This window comes from Ascaphus truei, chromosome 3 (genome assembly GCF_040206685.1).
Source record: "Ascaphus truei isolate aAscTru1 chromosome 3, aAscTru1.hap1, whole genome shotgun sequence".
In the NCBI taxonomy this organism is placed as follows: Eukaryota; Metazoa; Chordata; class Amphibia; order Anura; family Ascaphidae; genus Ascaphus; species Ascaphus truei.
Genome location: NC_134485.1, coordinates 222,934,841 through 222,953,701, shown reverse-complemented (window position 1 = coordinate 222,953,701; position 18,861 = coordinate 222,934,841). Strand labels below are relative to the sequence as shown.

The following is an 18,861-nucleotide window of genomic DNA, read 5'->3' as shown; positions in this document are numbered from 1 at the left end:
CTTCCATACCAATACCGGGAGATGCTTCCAACCAACCTATACCCTTACTAACCATTACCTGGGAGCCTTCTAGAGGAAAAATTCCTCGCAAATTCCAACATGCAGTGGTCAGCCAAGACTTTTTCTGTTACAAAGTTCCTCCTGGTGTATTCGATCAACTATCAGGGCCGCTGATCCTAGAGTCCGGTTCATTTATTAAAGATTGGGCTTCCCGTAGGGGTTCTCCTGCCGTTTCTGCTCTGGAACCCTCTGGTTCTTCACAGCCCTGGATTTCAAAGTCATTTTGCGAGGCGAGCCATGTACCAAAGATGTTTCTTCCATCAATCTCATATCCTAGAACTGTACTCACCAAAGAACTGCTCGTTTACGGATGCCCTTTCCACCTAAAGAATTTTAGGAACAACTCAATGTCCCCAAGACCCATGGATGGTCCTGTCTGGCCGCAGTTCTCACCGGGGGGTGGGGGTACACTAAGGACTAACCACGAGTCTCTGGACCACGACTCTAACCCCAATCCTAGACGGTTCAGCAACAATTCCCGGTCCCCCAACTCTAGGTGTGCTCATGTTCGCCCGGAGGTCTCGCGTGAAGGGGGGGGTACTGTAAGGAATCCGCTCCGCAGTTTACTGGTTGCCTTACCTTGCAGACAGTGCAGTCCTGGAGCACCTCTCCTGATGTTTGCTGCAGCCTGGATTCACTCACCAAAGCTATACACACTCCCTCTGGTATCTACTGCAGCTGTGCAGCCTATCACTGCAACCTAGACTTGCATTCATTCATTGGAGCAGTACCTTCACACCCCCCTCCGGGGATTGGCCCGCTGGCCTTTAAGTATTGTCTTCCCATAATGCTCCCTGCCGAGCATAGTCCTTCCTGGATGTCACTATCTGTTCTGCCACAAGCCCTCGCTTGTTCCTGTCTCTCATGCTGAAGCGGAGTATTCTCCTTGTTGTCTGCAGCTCCAGGTTTCCTAAGGCCGGCTGCTATATTCACGCAGCGGTCTGCTCCAGTCTCCTGTGTTGTAGCTGAGTACTCTTCTTGTTCACTTCAGCTCCTTGTTTCCTGTGACCGGCTGCTATATTCACGCAGCGGTCCACTCCTGTTCTCCTGTGCTGAAGCAGAGGTTTTCGTCCCTGCGTCCCTCAGCCTCCTGGATTCCTGCACTGAAGCGGATGTTTCGTCCCTGCGTTCTTCAGTCTCCTGGATTCCTGCACTGAAGCGGAGGTTTCCCTGTGTATCTTCAGCTTCCTGGTTCCTGGGGCCTACTCTTTCCCTAATCTAGAGAGGCCGTGTCCTGGTTCCTGCGCTGAGACAGAGGATTCCCTAGCCCGCTCAGGACTCTTGCGCTGTAGCACTGGTACACCCGTGCAGCAAAGCGGTGTGCTACTCTGGTCTGCCTACCATCTCCTGTGACCAGTACCATGGGCCATGGTCGTCGCTCGCGCAGAGGCCAACCCCGCGCTCCTAAGCTGAAGCGGGGCTCTCCTGACTACCTGTTGCCGAACTCTTGCCTGAACAATGTTTATCCTGATGTCTCCTGTCCTGACCCTGGCTTCTACAACGACGACGCTGTCTTCTCCAATCCTGATCCTGCGACATATGACTACGAACTGCGCAATCCGGATCAGCCTGCGTGGTCTCAGGTCGGTGCTTTTACAACCCCACCTCAGCCTCGCGGTCCGGTCCTGGTTTGTGGCGAGCAGAACCCTGACATATACATACATACATACAATATATATATATATATATATAATTATATATATATATATAATATATATTATATATATATATATATATATAATATATATTTTGTGGTAATTTTGGGGGGTTTCTGAGAGCTTGCTGGGTATCTGTGTGTTTGAAAATAAAAGCAGGAACCATCGCTCGGTGCGGGGACCAGCTGTATGCCACTGTGGTAACATGTACTTAACATGTAATGCCTGTTTGACTTGAACTGATGTACGTGCAATACTCACCTTCTGCTTTATAGCACAATATATTTTATTATACTACACCATGAGAGTTGTGCACTGTCTTTCTTCTCTATATTTGGCAGAGGTTGTAAGATGTCTGACGAATTTAAGTGGCATATTGGTAAGGTTTGCATGATTACAAGTCTGAAATAGGAGTAATATTGAACAAAATATATAGAAAGTACAAAAAAAAAAAAAAATCGTCCACACTTTTTAATGAATAAGCCCTCAATGGAATTTCACCTATCACATGGTGGAAAAAAAAGTCAGGAGCAGCCCTTCCCAGTACTTGTCGCACTTGGTATAAACATGACTTGCTAAGGTTGTGAAGTGCTATGCTGTCTTAATGGCAAGTAATTCATTTACCATAGTGCTTAATTAAATAAACACTGAGTTCTGTGAACTCATTGCTAAAGGTGTCAGCAATGCACCCAAACTCTGGGCCTACTTTGATATAAGTAAAACATTATACTGCCATTCCATTGAGCTTTCATTCTGGCCCACTCAGTGTTTACAAAGTGAACTCTAATTAGATCTTAAGACAAAGTACTTTCTAAATTACATGGAAATGAAGAAAGTGCTGTGGTTTGATTTCTGGCACGACTGACCGGTTTGCAAATTGCACACAACTATTCTATAAACACTGGGTGTCTGGATCGCACATTGCCAGGCAAGTAGCCATTCTTATAATCCCACATTTTGTTGAGTTATAAGCCAATGGAAAAGTCCTAAAGTGGGACTGCATAATCTTTCCAAAACAAGCAGCTGGATAAACAGTATAGACTTGAAAGGGATACTTGGCAGTGAAGGAGAGATGTTGGTGGAACAGCAATACTGTTAACTGTAAGTGACAGACGAAAAAAAAGACGTTTCCATTACAAAAATTCCATGTGGCCCTCTACTGATTCTGGGAGTCACCTAAAAACCTATTTTCACTGACAAAGATGTTATCATGCTGACAAAGTTCAATCTCAGGAAGAAATAGGTTAACTTTAAAGAATGTATTCTATTCAGTACTGAGTCTCTTGGTGAGTAGCGCTAGAAAAAAGTCTTAAAAAATAGGATATCAAAATGCCCTGTTTGTCTTTAACCAGGTCCTGTTGTATAGTTGGAGGTTCCATCCACAACCAAAAATGCAATAAGCAAACATGGGCCTGTAGGCAAAAAATAGCTGCAGACCCCACTGACAGAGACAGGACTGAGAGTCCAAACCATAGGGCAGTGTAATATTTTAGTTCATGTGACAGAGCCTGAAGGAACTAGAAATAGGACGTCTGTGTTCCTTCTCCATAATAAACTCTGGCACAATTCACTTCTACAATGTAGATACACTGTTGCTCACACCAGCTACAAGAATGTGGTCACCTTGTTCACTAATGCCAGGACTATCAAGAACCCTACCTTGAGAGGCTACATGCTGTACACAGATACTACAAACTCTCTTATACTATGCATGTTGGAAGCGGACAATGAGAAAGTCATAGGGGGATATTCTGGTAGTGGTTAGTTTGTCCTTGTAAAACTGCATGGTTTGACATGGTCATAAATAGCTCAATAAAATTAGCCAAAAATCTGTATTCTCTATTACAAATCGCATAGTTTACACCTCATGTATGAAAAGTGTCAAACCGCATGGTTTAACAGCCCAAACGCCCAGCTTGTACTTGCTTCTGAAGCGGAATGACCTGAAGGTGGTACTAACTCTATCAAGCAAAACCCACATTTTAGGCTTTGGATGGAACTCGCAATACCAATCTCACCACTCCTGAAGGAGGAGAAAAAAAAATGCAAGTTATTAGAAGCGGTTTTGCAGTTAACGGAGTTACTAGAATTCAGGTAGTTGTCCAAAAATGTGAGCCTTGTTGGTCATAACGTCCAGATTTACACAGCCGGAATGAAATCACTTCTAAAAAAGTCTTATCGGCATGGTTTGGACATGCGAGAAGGACTTACAGAACAGCAAAACATGCCAATCTGATCGTAAAGGGCTCTTTCTGCTTGAATTTTCACAAATTGCAGATACTAGAATATCCCCCATAATATGTACCTGGAAGATTTGTGACATATAATCCATTAAAAAAAAAAACACAAAAATGTCAGAAGTGGGGTTAGTCACAGTTTCATATGGGAGAATAAAAGCTTTCTTTGAAATAATCCAGCCAGTCTTCAGACATTAGAATGTGATTTACCTACTTCATTTTGACTGTGTGCATTGTATTTTTGATTACAGCTTTTCACAGTGATTGGTAAAATGTTATCAATACCAAACAAACAAATTAGAAAATTCAAGACAAGGTAAAAAAAAAAAAAAAAAACAGGTATGTCTCAGCACTCACATTAATTGGATGACTTCAGTATATGATGTGATCCTAAACATAAGCAGGTGTGTTTATAAATATTTAGAATTTGACTTGCCTTGCATTAGGTTTTAAGTTTTCCACTGTTGAATACGTCTGATTTGTGGTTATAATTGACTGATCCTTTCCTAAAGGTGCTCCATTTTCCGTCGAAATAACTTCATATTCTGAAAACATAAAGATAAATAAATCAATGTTGCTAAAACCTCATACCAATCCATTGCCCACCTCCCTCCCCTCGCTATGTGTCCTGTGTTCTTTGGAATGCCTGCTCACTTTCTCTCAAATTCCTTTCGGTGCATGGCTGTTTCTTCTCTCTTTGAACTTTTTTGCTAGAACTGAAACTTGGTTCTTCTCTCAGTTCTCTACTGACCCCGACAACCTTGTCAAAAACTGTAGCCATATCCTCCTTCCTTGATCTCCAGGCCCCTCTTCTCCTCTGCCACTCTTAGGCTGCGGTCCCAGTAATGTCTGTGACACGCGCGCCCGGCGAGGGTGGTGGGGGGGGGGCGCGTGCACAGCGCTAACCGCGATCTGTGAGGAGAGGAGAATCTTGTGACGGGAGGGGGCGTGGTTGGGGATTTGCAGGGGCGTGGCCATTACGTCACGCGGCTGGTTCGCCCTCATTGGGTGAACCGCCGGTGGGGGCGTGGCCTCTGTCGCTAGGAGTAAACTCAATTTGATTGAGTTGGGAAAAACCCTGCAGCACGCCGCGCCGTGCGCACAGGCTGTTACTGGGACCGCAGCCGTACCCTCTAACAAAAATAAATAATGACCCTCATGCTGCCAACGACCATGGTCATTACACCCTGCTTATTTTACTCAACCTCTTTGTGGCTTTTGATACTGCAGACCACCTCTATCCTAGATTTCCTGGTCAATGGCTCAGTCGAAGACTAACCACTGATTGAACCACCTGTGCTGAAGCAGGGAAATCCCCAAAAAACCTGACCTGTAGGAGGGTCTTGGGGACTGGAGTTAAGAACCCATGTGTTACGTTATTGTAGCATAACGATGGGTTATCTGTTAATGACACGATGTTAAGTATGTCCTAGCGTTACTACAATTGGGACCCTGAGAAAGCTCTAACTCACGTTGATAAAGAGAGGAGAGGGAAATAATGCTGGGAAATAATGATATGTTAAGTACATTATGTCCAACTGTGGTATTACACACTTCAAAATCCCAGTGTCCGGATGTGAGTGACGCCAAGTTTTGTTATCACCTAATAACACCACATTAACCACAACAAACTTTTGTGAACATGCAATATTAAAATAACTCTTCATTTCCATATCATTTGCATCTCATTATCACTAATGAGCGTTATAGTTTACGCAATGCTCTTTATGGGAAAAACATGACTTGATGTTAAGTTAATGTGCTTTGAAGATACACCGCTAGTGTTACTATGATGTTAAGTTGTAAGTCATTTAACGGAGCTGGGCCTTAATCTAGCTGGTGTTTTGGCCAAGAAAATAAAACTTTAAGGTCCTCGGCACAGAGACTCGTTATGCCAGCAAAATTCTAAGTATAGCACTATTTACACTATCAGAGAAATATATATATATATTATCACAGTAAAATGGTCAGCGCAATAAATTTGCCTATTCTTAACTAGTTTTTGCATCATTTATCCTTAGTTTGGCACAATGAAGATGCTAATTTCTGTAGAATTCAGTTTTGTTCACCTTGGACAATTAGACCATGTTACTTTGGCTGTGAGTGTTTTTTCCATTCTGCCATTTCGGTATAATCACTTTTCAGCGATGGTGTAGTCAAAAAATATGCCTTTACATATACTGTATATGTAAATATGCTGTCACATAGATGACATAATATGACATATCCTGTTACAGTTTACATAAAATATATGTGGAAAGCCTGCAAGTTGAAAGGGCTTTTTTTACAGTATATTTATTTAAATCGTTTAGTCTGTGATATTTAACAGTTTTAATCTGTTTTATTTGTAATACATTTGCTTATGTTGGTCTCTATAGTAGCTTGTCCTGCAGAGCTACAGTATGGTATGATGTCACCTGACAATGACAATATTCTACCAAGTGAGATGAGACTACATGACACACTTTCTGTGATAATTCCATATAGCAGAGATGTACTGACTCATGTAATACACATTGTGATGGTAGGGGCCCAGAGACCAGTACAGTATATTACAATTAAGTCCAGTATCTGGCCCCTAACCGACTGATGGATGTACAGTACAGGATTGCCCTGGCCACCCATCTAACTGCGGCACATGCTGCCAGCATATGATGTGTTAACCATAGTAATGTGTCAAGTAATGTCGTTATTTCGTGAAGGCAGTGCAATGTTAAATGCATTTCTTTGTTCCCTGGGCATGCCAGGCTAAAGATTCACTTACTCAGCCTGTATGCCCAGATATCTGGGTTTGGCTGCTTCCACAAAGGGGTTGAGGATAAGAGAGAGTGGGCATGGACAATACTCTTGTCTGGGAGATGTTGATCCGATAAGCAGAGCCATTGTCTGCCCAGACAGAGTGGCGCCTATCTCATCAGGAGGATGCGAGCAGGCACTGAGAGCAGAGGGAGGTGGGCGCTGCTTTCAATCCCGCCCTCCTTGCATCAGCCTCTCAGTTACACCCCAAGCCCAGATTGTCCAACACAGGCGAGCCCTTGCGCTGTGCTTAGCCCAACACAGCATCCACGCTGGAATTGGTCGCTGCCCCATTCTCCATGATTTGTTATGGAAACCGGCAATCTAGAAAAGCAGCGGCCGATCTGAGTTCCACAGATCACTCCTGGGCTGGGGTGCAGGCAGACTAAGCAGTGGGCTTTGACGTCGTGCCAGAGACACCCGAAGCCGAGACTGTCTGTTACGCCAAGCGGGACATTAAAAATTGCTCTGGCGCAACTTGCATCCAGCAAGTGGAAGCTAATCCGGGGAAGTCATTGCGGTGGTGCCGGGCACATAGGCAACTAGGATTCTGTCTGTATTGCTCTGAGGTTGTGAGTATAGCACTGTGACTTTGTGCTGTGTCTGTTGGCTCTTGCCAAAATAATCCCCAGTTTATTTGATCTCTGTGTCCTGTCTGGTGCTAGATCCCATGAAAGATTCCTGTCCTCCCATGACACACATTGGTCCCAAAATCATAATGTGCATCTTTTTGTGGAGATACGTGTTACCTTTTCATGTATTCTTTTACATAATAAAAGTCTGGTTTTGTATGCTGGGCATTTTTTAGGGTTAGTGAGTGAAGCAATGTTTACAATACTAGACACTAGAGATATGCCAACCTGTCCAAGTTCACTTTGTGAAAGTTAGTCAATTTGTTGATTAGGAGATTTAAAAGGAAGACATTCACATCACTGATTGATGTGAATGTCCACAAAACTTTGCCAAAGTTTGCAAACCATTATCTCAAATTATTTCAAGTGACAAGTTGCTCTCTAAGCCCTAGAAAGACTAAGCTTTGTTAAATCCGGGCAAAAAATGTGACATTAAAAAACCCAGTGTTTTTTCCCTGAGTAATCATATTTACAGCTTTAATTGAGCTCATCAGCATAGGGTTAGCATCCCATTATTTCAGGATCACGCTGCATTATCTTCATACAATGTGATATTATTTAAGTCTTGGCATTACTCTGATCCAGACCCTGAAATAAAGGTTTTGTAGGAGAAGACACTAACAAACAAGTACAATAAATTATTTCTGGTGTTAATTTAGCATGGAGCAGGAAGGAGAAAAAACGGAGCACTACATCCAGTGCTTGCTGACAAAAATACCAAGAATGCAGTCACACAATAAAAAATAAAGTTTAATGGACAGAAGTAACGAACAGCACACCAAGTTAATTTAGCATGGGCTACTATTATAAGAGCATCATTATTTACGCTACACTTCAGCTCATGCCCCGATAAATACCAATGAACACTTACACATAAGATAACCAAGCAAAAACGGACTCAGAATCCCATAATATTAATCAATCAACAGATTTCTACTAGCAAAGAAAGAAGAGAAACTTCGGCGCAACTGCGCATGACTGAATCAATGAGACTCCCGGATGATCTTCAACCAACTTTATTGACACCACACACAAGGGCTACACCACGATCTCCCCCTCTACGCGTTTCTCCCTCTAGGATAGGGCTTCGTCTTGGAAGACAGACTTTGTGGCTATTAGATTTCTACTAGCACCTATTCCTTGATAAATAACTGGCCCCTTGTAGATTGTCTATGAAACGGCAAGAACATTAAGGAAGATTATACATATTTTCTTCAATAACAGAAGGATTGCAAGAATTAGAATGTGCTCTTTGCAAATATAAATATGAAATACTGTACACAAAAAGTACATTGTGGTTTTATGGATTCCAGATAGAAGTAAAGACACATACTTGCAGACATTTAAAGCACATTTAGCATAATTAAAGTTGTCAGATGTCTAAAAATTAGGAATCGGAAGGAAACGCGGTATGTCAAACGAAAACTACCGTCATTTCAGTGGTTTTTATTTTCTGACGTAAGAAAGCAGCCGTTTAGGATTATAGTAATGTAGAATGTAAAACATACAGTGCTAATTATTATAATGTTTTCTTTGACTAAATGTATCTGATAAATTGACTTCCTTCTGCTAAAAAACAAACAAAAAACAACTTAACAATAAAACCAATATCAAGTGGGAGGAATTCATTCTGTGGGTTTTAGGTGAATGAAAACTGGACGTTGAGCGTTAATATGAATGTTTTTGCATTTTGCTCTTTGGATAGAATCAGTGACTGAACTCAAACTCGTGAACCCAAGAGGAGAAAACAGCTTTCTTTTTCCTGGATTCACTTAACTCGGATAAGGTAAAAAATAGGAATTAAACAACAAAAAAAAAAATATGCATTCATTTTATTGGGTAATTCATTTATATGTTATTGCATACAAGAAAGCATATTTTACTGATGCTGGTGAAATGTAATAGCAAACATGGAAATGAGCATGAAAATGAGGTAATAACGCCAAATCACCTATTCACAAACTATTCACTAATCTCCAGTCCACGGAGTTATCGGGCTACAGATTTGTATCACCTCCCTATGTATATAATGGCCGCTATATACTGTACATGGGCAAAATAAGAATAGGCAAGATGATAGGTGATAAAATGCATAATATTCATAATGTAGAAGACATTAAACTTGTAGTAGCCCAAACGACCAGCAATGCATGCTCAACGAACCACTAGTTGGCCACTTGGGCTTCTAAAGGCTTAATATTTGCATGTACAGTATGGATGTTAAACTTTTTGTGGTTTATTTGTAGGGCGTTATGTTGTATCCCTTTGACGCCGCTAATACATTCCTTTGTAATGCATTAGTAACCTCAGGCATCAAAGGGGCGCAGTTATGTTGTTCCATGTGTTAGGGTAAGTTCACCCAGTACATACAGTACTTACAATTTCTCACGCAAGATTGGAATTTAATTGGAACTCGATTTTACCTGGTGTTAAAGTACTGCATTATTTAATGTAGTATCGCACAGATATTAAGAAGATAGAAATGTTAGTGAGTAAAGTCACAATATAGATTGTAAACTGAAGTGGGCAGGGATTGTGTCTGTAAAATCCTATGTACAATGCTGCCCACCGCGCACTATACTGTAACTGTGATACGCTTTGTGTTCCATTGGGAAAAAGTGCTATATGAAATAAAGTTACTAATGTACACACAGTATGTATCTATGTATATCTTTATTAATATAGCACCATTAATGTACATAGCGCTTTACAGCAGTAAAACATGTGACACAATTAGATTGTAAGCCTTTGGGGCAGGGATTCCTTTTCTTAAATGTCACATTTATGTCTGAAGCACTTCTTCCCATGATCTATTATTTGTATTATCTGTTATGTGTATGACTGTCAAGTGTATAACTGCTGTGAAGCGCTATGTACATTAATGGCGCTATATAAATAAAGACATACATACATAAAAATATAAATTACAAATAGCACATAATGGGAATAAGCTGTTCAGATATACAAATAACATTAGGTAAAGGAGTCCCTGCCCCGAAGAGCTTACATTCTAAGTGGTAAGTAGGAAGAACGTATAGAGACAGCAGGAAGGTTTGCTGGTAAGAGCGTGTGCAAGGGGCCAAGGTCGGTGTATGAAATGTATAGTATCAGCCATGGATCTACTCATATGCTTCGTTAAGGAGGTGGGTTTTAAGATACTGTAGGTCTTAAAGGTGGATAGAGAGGGTGCTAGTCGGGTAGTGAGGGGAAGGGCATTCCAAAGTGTGTGGCAGTCGGTGAGAAAGGTTTAAGGCGGGAGAGGGCTTTAGATACAAAAAGGGTAGACAGAAGACATCCTTGAGCAGAACGCAGGAGTCAGGACAGTGTATAGCGAGGAATTAAGGCTGAGATGTAAGGAGGGGCAGAAGAGTGTATAGCCTTAAAAGTGACGAGGAGAATCGTAGGTGTGATACGGGATACAGTAGAAAATATATTTTATTGGAAATGATATGATTACATTTAGGGGCCTATGCAGAGAGCAGCGCTAGAATAAATTGGAGAGTTTAAGAAAAAGTAGCTTTAATGGAGAGTTTTATTCTCCATATGCAGAAATGGGCGAAAGCCGCTATTTTTAGCATTACTGCATGTGGAGAATTGTAAATGAGGAGATGCGTGCAGCTGAAAGGGAGAAAAACAAATTCGCGCATTTTTTTTTCCCCTATAGCCGGCGAGCTCCTGCTTCTTGGCAACTTTAGTTGGCGGAGAAAATTGACGAAAATCGCGCCAAAAACAGCCGCTAGATGGCGAGCGCGCCTTTCTGAATTTGGATATTTTTCAGACTGGCGAGATGTAGTTTCTCGCCAGCCGCGCGGCGAGATTTTCAATTAGAAAAAAAAAATGCCGCTTTTTTCCTACCTCGCCATTTTCGGCTGTTTTTAGCGCGATTTTCGCCGGAAAATGGCGAGATTGTTAATAGCGCTGCTCTCTGCATGAGGCCCTTATTGTTTTCTGTATAAAAATTAAGAAATGTAAGGAAATGTGCTACTTCAGACTACTGTAATTTCAGTGATTATTTATTTCTGATGTAAGAAAGAAGCCATTTAGGATTATAGCAATGTACAATTTCCAACATACAGTGCTAAGCAAAATATATATGCTGCATAGATCAGCACGATAATCATATGCATGTTGTGTACTTGGTGTTCAGATATTGGTATCAGGTCCATTACCATGTCCCTACGTCAGATCTACTTTAATCCTGGAATGGACATTCAATAACGGTTACTTCTACAGCATCTACTCATACCGATATCTCCCAAGGGAAATGTAGCTATTCATTACATTCTTCAAAAGTTAAACAAATTACATTGTAATATAAGAACGGGTAAATAACTGCAGGAAGTCTTAAATGACTTAATTTATCAGTATAATTTCAAGATCAAAGAGGAAGGCTGCTCCTACAGGATACTGTATGCCATGTGAGAGAGAAGAGATTGGATTGAATGGGGAAGACTTGCAAATAGATGAGTTATTTCTAAAAAATAAATAAAACCGTAACCTGTGTAACAATTAGTGTTCAGGAACTCATTAAGTCTCAGTGTTCCCCTTTCTAGTTAAAATGATCAATTACATCCTCAGTCCAGAACACTTTCTACAGCACAAAGTTGCATCTGCCATGCATGTATTGCTCTATGATGTCTGTGGTTAATGTACTGGAACGTCTTTAGATAATATACAGCACATTTAAACAAGGGATGTGCCTGCAGAAAATGGTATTGTTCGCTTCCCGGAAGCTAAATAAACACATTGGTTAAATGTTTCCACTGTATGCAAGATCAGATGGGCATACTCTAGTATTGCATGCAATATGTGAATGAATCTCAAATGAAGCAATATGGTATAACCCCCAAGGATATAAAGTGAGCCTTATTCAAAGCAGAATAAGTGACAGTGTAGGTGGCACTGTGGAAGCACAGTCTACCCTGCTACTTGTAGTTGAGCTGAATGAGACAGAATATCTAAATATGTTTTATCCTCAGCAGGAGGAAAATGTGAGGAACTTGACCGTTAACCCTAGTAAGGGATTTGGTTAAAATAAGTGTACAGATGCAGCAGATGATACTGCTCCGGTTAACACAAGTTTTTATACTAACGCTGACACATTCTGTTAATGCTGGCTCGTTATTTAACATTTGTGCTATTGCAAACAATGGTTTGCAAGGAGATGACGCACCCGTTATTTCGCGTTAACGGGGATAATAATGCCCGCTACTCAGTTTGCTATTTTTCATAAAGTAGAAAATATAAGGAGATGCTGCAAAAGAAGACCCAAAACTGTGTAACCCCCGCACCAGAGAGCTTACTGTTTTGTAGCTAGAGCGCAGGTAGATAAAGTGGTTTGCATGGTGGCACGATCAGATGACACTGATTCCCTTGCTTTAAACGCAGGGGCGATTACACTTCATCTGATACATCTTTGGGCCACAAAACTGTCCGCAGACAAATCCAAGAGCACAACATTGCCTCCACACATCTGTCGGATGCACCGATGACCGCCACATATATGTAGTATCCATTGATGTACCCAATGATGACCCTGCCACCTACCTATAGGGTACTCTGCTGTTGCCCTCTCTCTCCATCGACACTTTGAAGTACTTCCCTTTCCTGTTTTTATCAAACGAATGCAGAGCACACTATCTGTGATGGCAGCAAGGAAGGCAATGTGGTATTGAAAGAGAGAGAGGGTGATGGAGAACAGGAGACATGGAGAAAGTGAGGGATAAAGAGACAACAGGGGGAAAATAAGGGGGACACTGGGAGAAGTGCGAAGTGAGGGAGAGAGTGGGAAGGGAATCGGGAGACAAAAGGGGATAAGCAGAGGGATAGATTTGGGGAGAAGAAAAAGGTGGTAAAGAAGTGGGAGAAGGCACAGAGGAAGAGAGAAGGAGAGAGAGAAGAGGGCAAGCATTAAGTAGAGAGTAAAAAGAGTGAATACGGTGAAGGGAGAAAGTGAAATGAAAGGAGGAAAGAGAAAAAATGAGATGAAGAAGGGGATTTTGGGTGTGAAGAAAAGGAGGGGAGGAGGTGGAGAGAAGGAAAGGTCAAAGTATTGTAGTGGGCGAAGTGGTGACAAAATGCAATGCCGGAAATGGCTGTTGATTGGGGTGGCACCAGAGTGTGCAGTGAATGAAGAACTGTGGCTAAAGCTCTGACTGCCATTTCCTGCCGACACTAAGGAAAACATGAAACCGAGGTCCCACCTGGAAAAATCAGAGCCACGGTTGGAGAGATCTCTATTTAATGCCACAGAAAAAACTATGTAGCTTACACGAATAAAAAAGGGAATCATCCCAAGGTACGTGTTGACAAAGATGCTCTACTTACCAGTGGCAGTATCATTGTCAGGTTGTTCCCAATCCAGAATGACAAAGGATGGACATCCCTCAACAGTCACGATAGTGAGATTGGAAGGCGGGCTCTGTGGAGCGCTGCTGATTTCATGGTTGGTGGCCTCTTCTACTGGGAAGTGCCTGAGAGACTCGGTGATGGAGCAGGGAACTGTATCTTCTTTGCTCATATACTTTACATGGGGTGCTGCAGCAACCATTACACAAAGGTTAGCAACTGTCTTCATCACACATGGAGTATATTGCAAAGCAAAATTCTGGATTGTTAATCATGTTGTTCATGGTCAATAGGAATATTCCTTCTGCTCTCTTTATACTGTTTACTGTAATGTACAGTGACACTGAGAATCTCAGTGTAATTCTAGCCCCTAAGGGCTCATTCTATGTAAACAAATGGAACTTCAAATCACATCTGTTTAATTATTATTTTCCTTGTGTGTGGGAAAAGAGTACAGGCAGTCCTCGGTTATCCGACACAATGCTTTACTCAAAATGGCGTTGGATAGCGAAACGTTGTAAAGCGAAACACGTTTTCCCATAGGAACACTGTTTAAATGAAAGGTTCCGTTCCTGAAGGCATTTTTAATGCTAAAATAAACAAAATATTTTACGCAGACAATAAGATATGCAGCACACACATACATTATATAGTGTATATACTGTATTATATATATAATATAACATAATATATAATATAATATAAAAATATAATATTATATAGTATAATATAGTATAATATATATATTATATACACAAACAACTTTGTAAAGTGTCGTAAGAGCGTTGGATAAGCCCTTTTGGCATTGTAAAAATGAACATAGGTATGCATTGCATAGCGTTGGATAAGCCATTCGTTGTAAAGCGAAGCGTTGTAAAACGAGGACTGCCTGTACATTTTATTTGTAATTAATCTATTTATGGGCCAAACAGCATACACACTGTTGTATTGTAGGTTATAGAATCATATATGAGTAACTGCTCAAATAGACCTACAGTATTTGTACCAACAACAAAGCTATAAGGAACAAGATGGCATGTGAGAATTTGTGTAACTGTAGAAATCATCCATGATATGTCCACAGTAGTTAGAGAAAAGGATAGAGTGAGAGGCAGAAAGAAAACACTATTATGTATATGAAATACAAACCATTGTATTTACCACATTTGTTTTATATCTACATTTTATACAAGTTTGCCATGGCAAATTCATTGAAATGTATTAAGTGGTTTATCTTCAGTTGCGTTGAGCTTTTGAATCTGGTTACAATGCCTTCACTGGCATAGACACGTGTGGGTCTTCCTATGTAAACATTTTATAAAAACCTACCTCCTCATTTCAACCCCAGGGACAGAATGTGGGATGTGGAACCTTTCTAACATCTAACAGAGTACAACAAATCAAACTCATGTCTCATTTATGTCTGGTTACATTGTGAGTATCACTTCTTGGGATAAGTTGATTAAAAAAATGAAACACACTCTGGACTGCTTATATGACAGAAATAATAACCTAGGTTTTATATATATATATATATATATATATATATATATATAGATATATATATATATATATATATATATATTGAATGATTCAACAGTGCCTGGGTGTGTACTATATATATATATATATATTTCAAAGCTAAGCTCAATGTGATGCCCTTTCATTTATTTATAAAATGTATTACCAGGAAGTAATACATTGAGAGTTACCTCTCATGTTCAAGTATGTCCTAGACACCTACATAGTTATAATGACAATACATTGTTACACGTTACATTAGGCATTTCATGGACAGTTGGAGAATATATGTTATGGGTGTGCAGTATTTAGCATTTACAGATAAGATTAAAATGCCCACAATATTATTTTCCCTAGCTATTTTATTTGAATTAGTCTTTAGAGTGTTCTGGCATTCAAGGCACAGCTACACCTATAGGGCTGGGGCCATGGTGCCTTTGCCCGTGCGGAGGCGTGCGCGGCTGTGATCCACTTGAAGCGAATGCGTTTTGTGGCCAGTGGAGATACGCCCTGCCGCACGTGCCTAGGGGCGTCACGGAGCTTGTCCGCCCTCATTGAGCAAATCGCTCACGTGACCGGCCTGTCACGCCAAGAAATCAGTTTCCACTGATTTCTTGCACAATGCGCACGCCCTCCCACTTCTGCCCGCACGCCGCATGGACGCGATCCCTGTCTTAAGGCAATCTGATCGCTCAGCGTGCGGGTCTGCGGCACCATGGCCCCAGCCTTAGACGTAAAAGGCCTCCATACAAAGGAAGTGGTTCTGCATCTGCTGCTCTGATATTGTACCACAATTCTGGAAGCCTCAACCAGAAGCCCCCACAGCACGTGGAAATATTTATCCTAGTTGTTGTGCCTATTTAGGAGGGAGATGTTACATTTTTAAACATTGGCATTTAATTAGAAACCTGAGTTTAATGTGATGATAATGTTAGAAGATCTTACAGCAGTATTATTGTGTCTGAAATCATGAGTGTACCATGTGCAGTATCATTAAAGACAGATTGTTAGAATAAATAGCTTTTTTCATACAGTACCTGTATATCTGGTTTTGCCCAGTGAGTCTATCTCTGACTTTGGACTTGGACTGAATACTGTTGTATCAACTATAAATAAAAGACACAATAGTTATTGGAAAAACTGTGATGGGGATAACATTAAAAAATAGTTTTAAGAACAAAAATTCAAGTTTTCCCAAACCTCTAAAGAAATGGGTTAAAGCCTGTTGTGTTTATTTCATAAAAAGGTACTCTATATTTATGCTTTGTGCTTTACAAAGCCAAGCTATAGGTATTTATACAATAAAATAAAAACAAGGGGTACCCTATAGCAATTCCTACCATCACACTCACCGCCCCTGATAGGTACGCAAGGGAATGAGTAATCTGTTCTGCAATATGACACAGTTTGCAGTCAATTAGCTCAGCAGGGGAAATGCAGTTAACCAAAGGTTAGCAACCGTACTACTTATTTCGCAAAAAGCAAATTGCAAAACTGGAGATCCCCTGGAGTCATTTTATTACTAGTGAAGTAAAACCGTATATTGCTTAATATAACCAGTGTGTTTTTACCAATTCCTGGCAAAAGAATACACAAATTGGGGCTTTTCTTTATCTCTCAATGTGTGATTATAGGCTACAGTATGACGTAATGTAAAGTCGGCTTTAAAGAACAGTTTAAGAGGTTTGGCCCTATGGATTTTATTCATTAAAATGCAGTAGAGCTGAACGGCACTACAGCAAAGAAACCAACATTAATTGGAATGGGAGTTTGCTTGTGGTAGTGACTGGTTGGCATGATTGCACTTGAATGACCCCGATATGTGACAGGGGTGTCAGATAGGGCAACTATTTTGTAAATATACATTTAAATCCCTTCGTTGCCAGAGGGGACAGCCATGCTTTGTGTTGCTGGCCCCTTTGGCAATAAAGAAATGACAACACCTAATGCTCTTTAACTCCACCACACAAATCCACCAGCACACACTGATACACTTACTGTACAGATAGACTCATGCACATATAGGGCACACATTAATGCACACACACGCACACACGTACCAATGATATATTTGCACACTAACACATTTCTATTGAAATCATTAACCAATGGTAATTTCTGTGAGGTTAACGCATATGCACAAAGATAATTCTATGTGAAAATAATATCCATTGTACACTTCATTAACATAGGCTTAATGTCACGTTATTGTAGAGTAACTTTCCAATAACGTGACATTCAGTATGTCTTAGCATTACCCCCACCCAGACCCTGGGAGGACTTTTTCTGTGGTGGTGGTGCTCGCTCTCCCTCTCGTTATAGTTAACACAATGCTGTTTCCGGCTGAAAACATGACTTAACATTACGTTATTGCACATTGAAGATGCACGTTAAAGCGTGGCGTTTAGTCACTTAACAGTGCTCTGTGCATCTGATAAAGTGCCCTGTGCACGAAACGCGTAGGTGCGTTCGTGTGGCTTTGCTGTCCCCTTGCTGCACCACCCTGCAATAAACCTGACCTGTTGTTTAGCTGAGTGCTCACTTTGTATTTTTTCCGGTCTCATTGGGAGTTGGAAATTGAGGCAGTGCAACACATCTTCACCTCTCTTCCTGCTGGCTATTTACCTGGATGAACTGCACGCCCTGGATATCTGGAAGTCCTGCAAGCACTAAGGTAATAGGGCCATAGCGCCCCTACATATATGCATATGATTACCAGTGCCTCTGTTCATTTTATATTGGTTACTAGGGGGGGCTGTTATGGTGTTTCATTTGTGGTGGTCATGTGGACCCCACTAGACTCCTAGCCCGCACCTGATAATTGCCATATCATTCATGGACTTTCCACTGTTATCCAGTATCATTTACATATGTTATTGAGGAACTTTGACCAATTTGGATGCATCACTTTTTTCCTGCTCTGTGCATCTGGCCCATTAAAAGATGAACACAGGCCCACACATGCCTATATACAGTTATACGCTGTTGAAATGATAAACTTTATAATTTATATGAGCACTTTGACCCAGAATCCCCTCAATCTTTTAGACTAGAAAACAAACCATGGTGCTTCTTTTTCCCTTCTCAGAGTTAGTAAACAGCCTTCTTTCATAAATGTGTATTCATGACTATTCTGTTTTCTTTTTTCCTGATCAGAGTCTGGCTGCAAGAGGGACGATTCAGGCAATATGCCTGCCAAAGAGCTAAATGAAAGGAACACCCCAAATGACTGAGATCATTATTTTTATTGGATCAAATAGACGTCTAATGGCGAAGGTCTTTTTCAGAAGTTTCCTTTCTTTTTTAATGTTGCTATTTCTTTGAATCGCTGTTTGTATTCCTGGATGAGGAAGCTTAGTGGAACTTTAAGAACTCTGTAGGGTATCCGATTTAATGTGGAACTGGAATACAAAGTTGTAAGCACAATTTCGAGAGTTATGCTTTTGAAAGTTTTTAAAAAAAAAATGTTTTTTGGTATTCTTAAAAGTAATGTGCATTCCATATTCCTCTATTTTTCCACATGCCAAAATAATACGATTATGTTATTCACTTTGGTTCCTCTATTTTCATCATTTGCTTCAAAATGTGCACTCAGTCACATTAGTGGGCTTG

At 40.8% G+C, this 18,861-nt stretch overlaps 1 protein-coding gene across 45 annotated transcripts in view; it reads right to left on the bottom strand.

Moving 5' to 3' along the window:
• The window catches only part of ABI3BP (ABI family member 3 binding protein), a 425,352-nt gene that overhangs the window by 51,425 nt on the left and 355,066 nt on the right, over window positions 1-18,861 (bottom strand). For all 45 annotated transcript variants that reach the window (XM_075590134.1, XM_075590143.1, XM_075590151.1 and 42 more), the window contains 3 exons: window positions 16,287-16,355; window positions 13,708-13,917; window positions 4,389-4,497 (listed from right to left, as the gene is read on the bottom strand). In XM_075590134.1, the coding sequence (XP_075446249.1) occupies window positions 4,389-4,497; window positions 13,708-13,917; window positions 16,287-16,355 (388 nt within the window). The remainder of the gene's footprint in view (window positions 1-4,388; window positions 4,498-13,707; window positions 13,918-16,286; window positions 16,356-18,861) is intronic.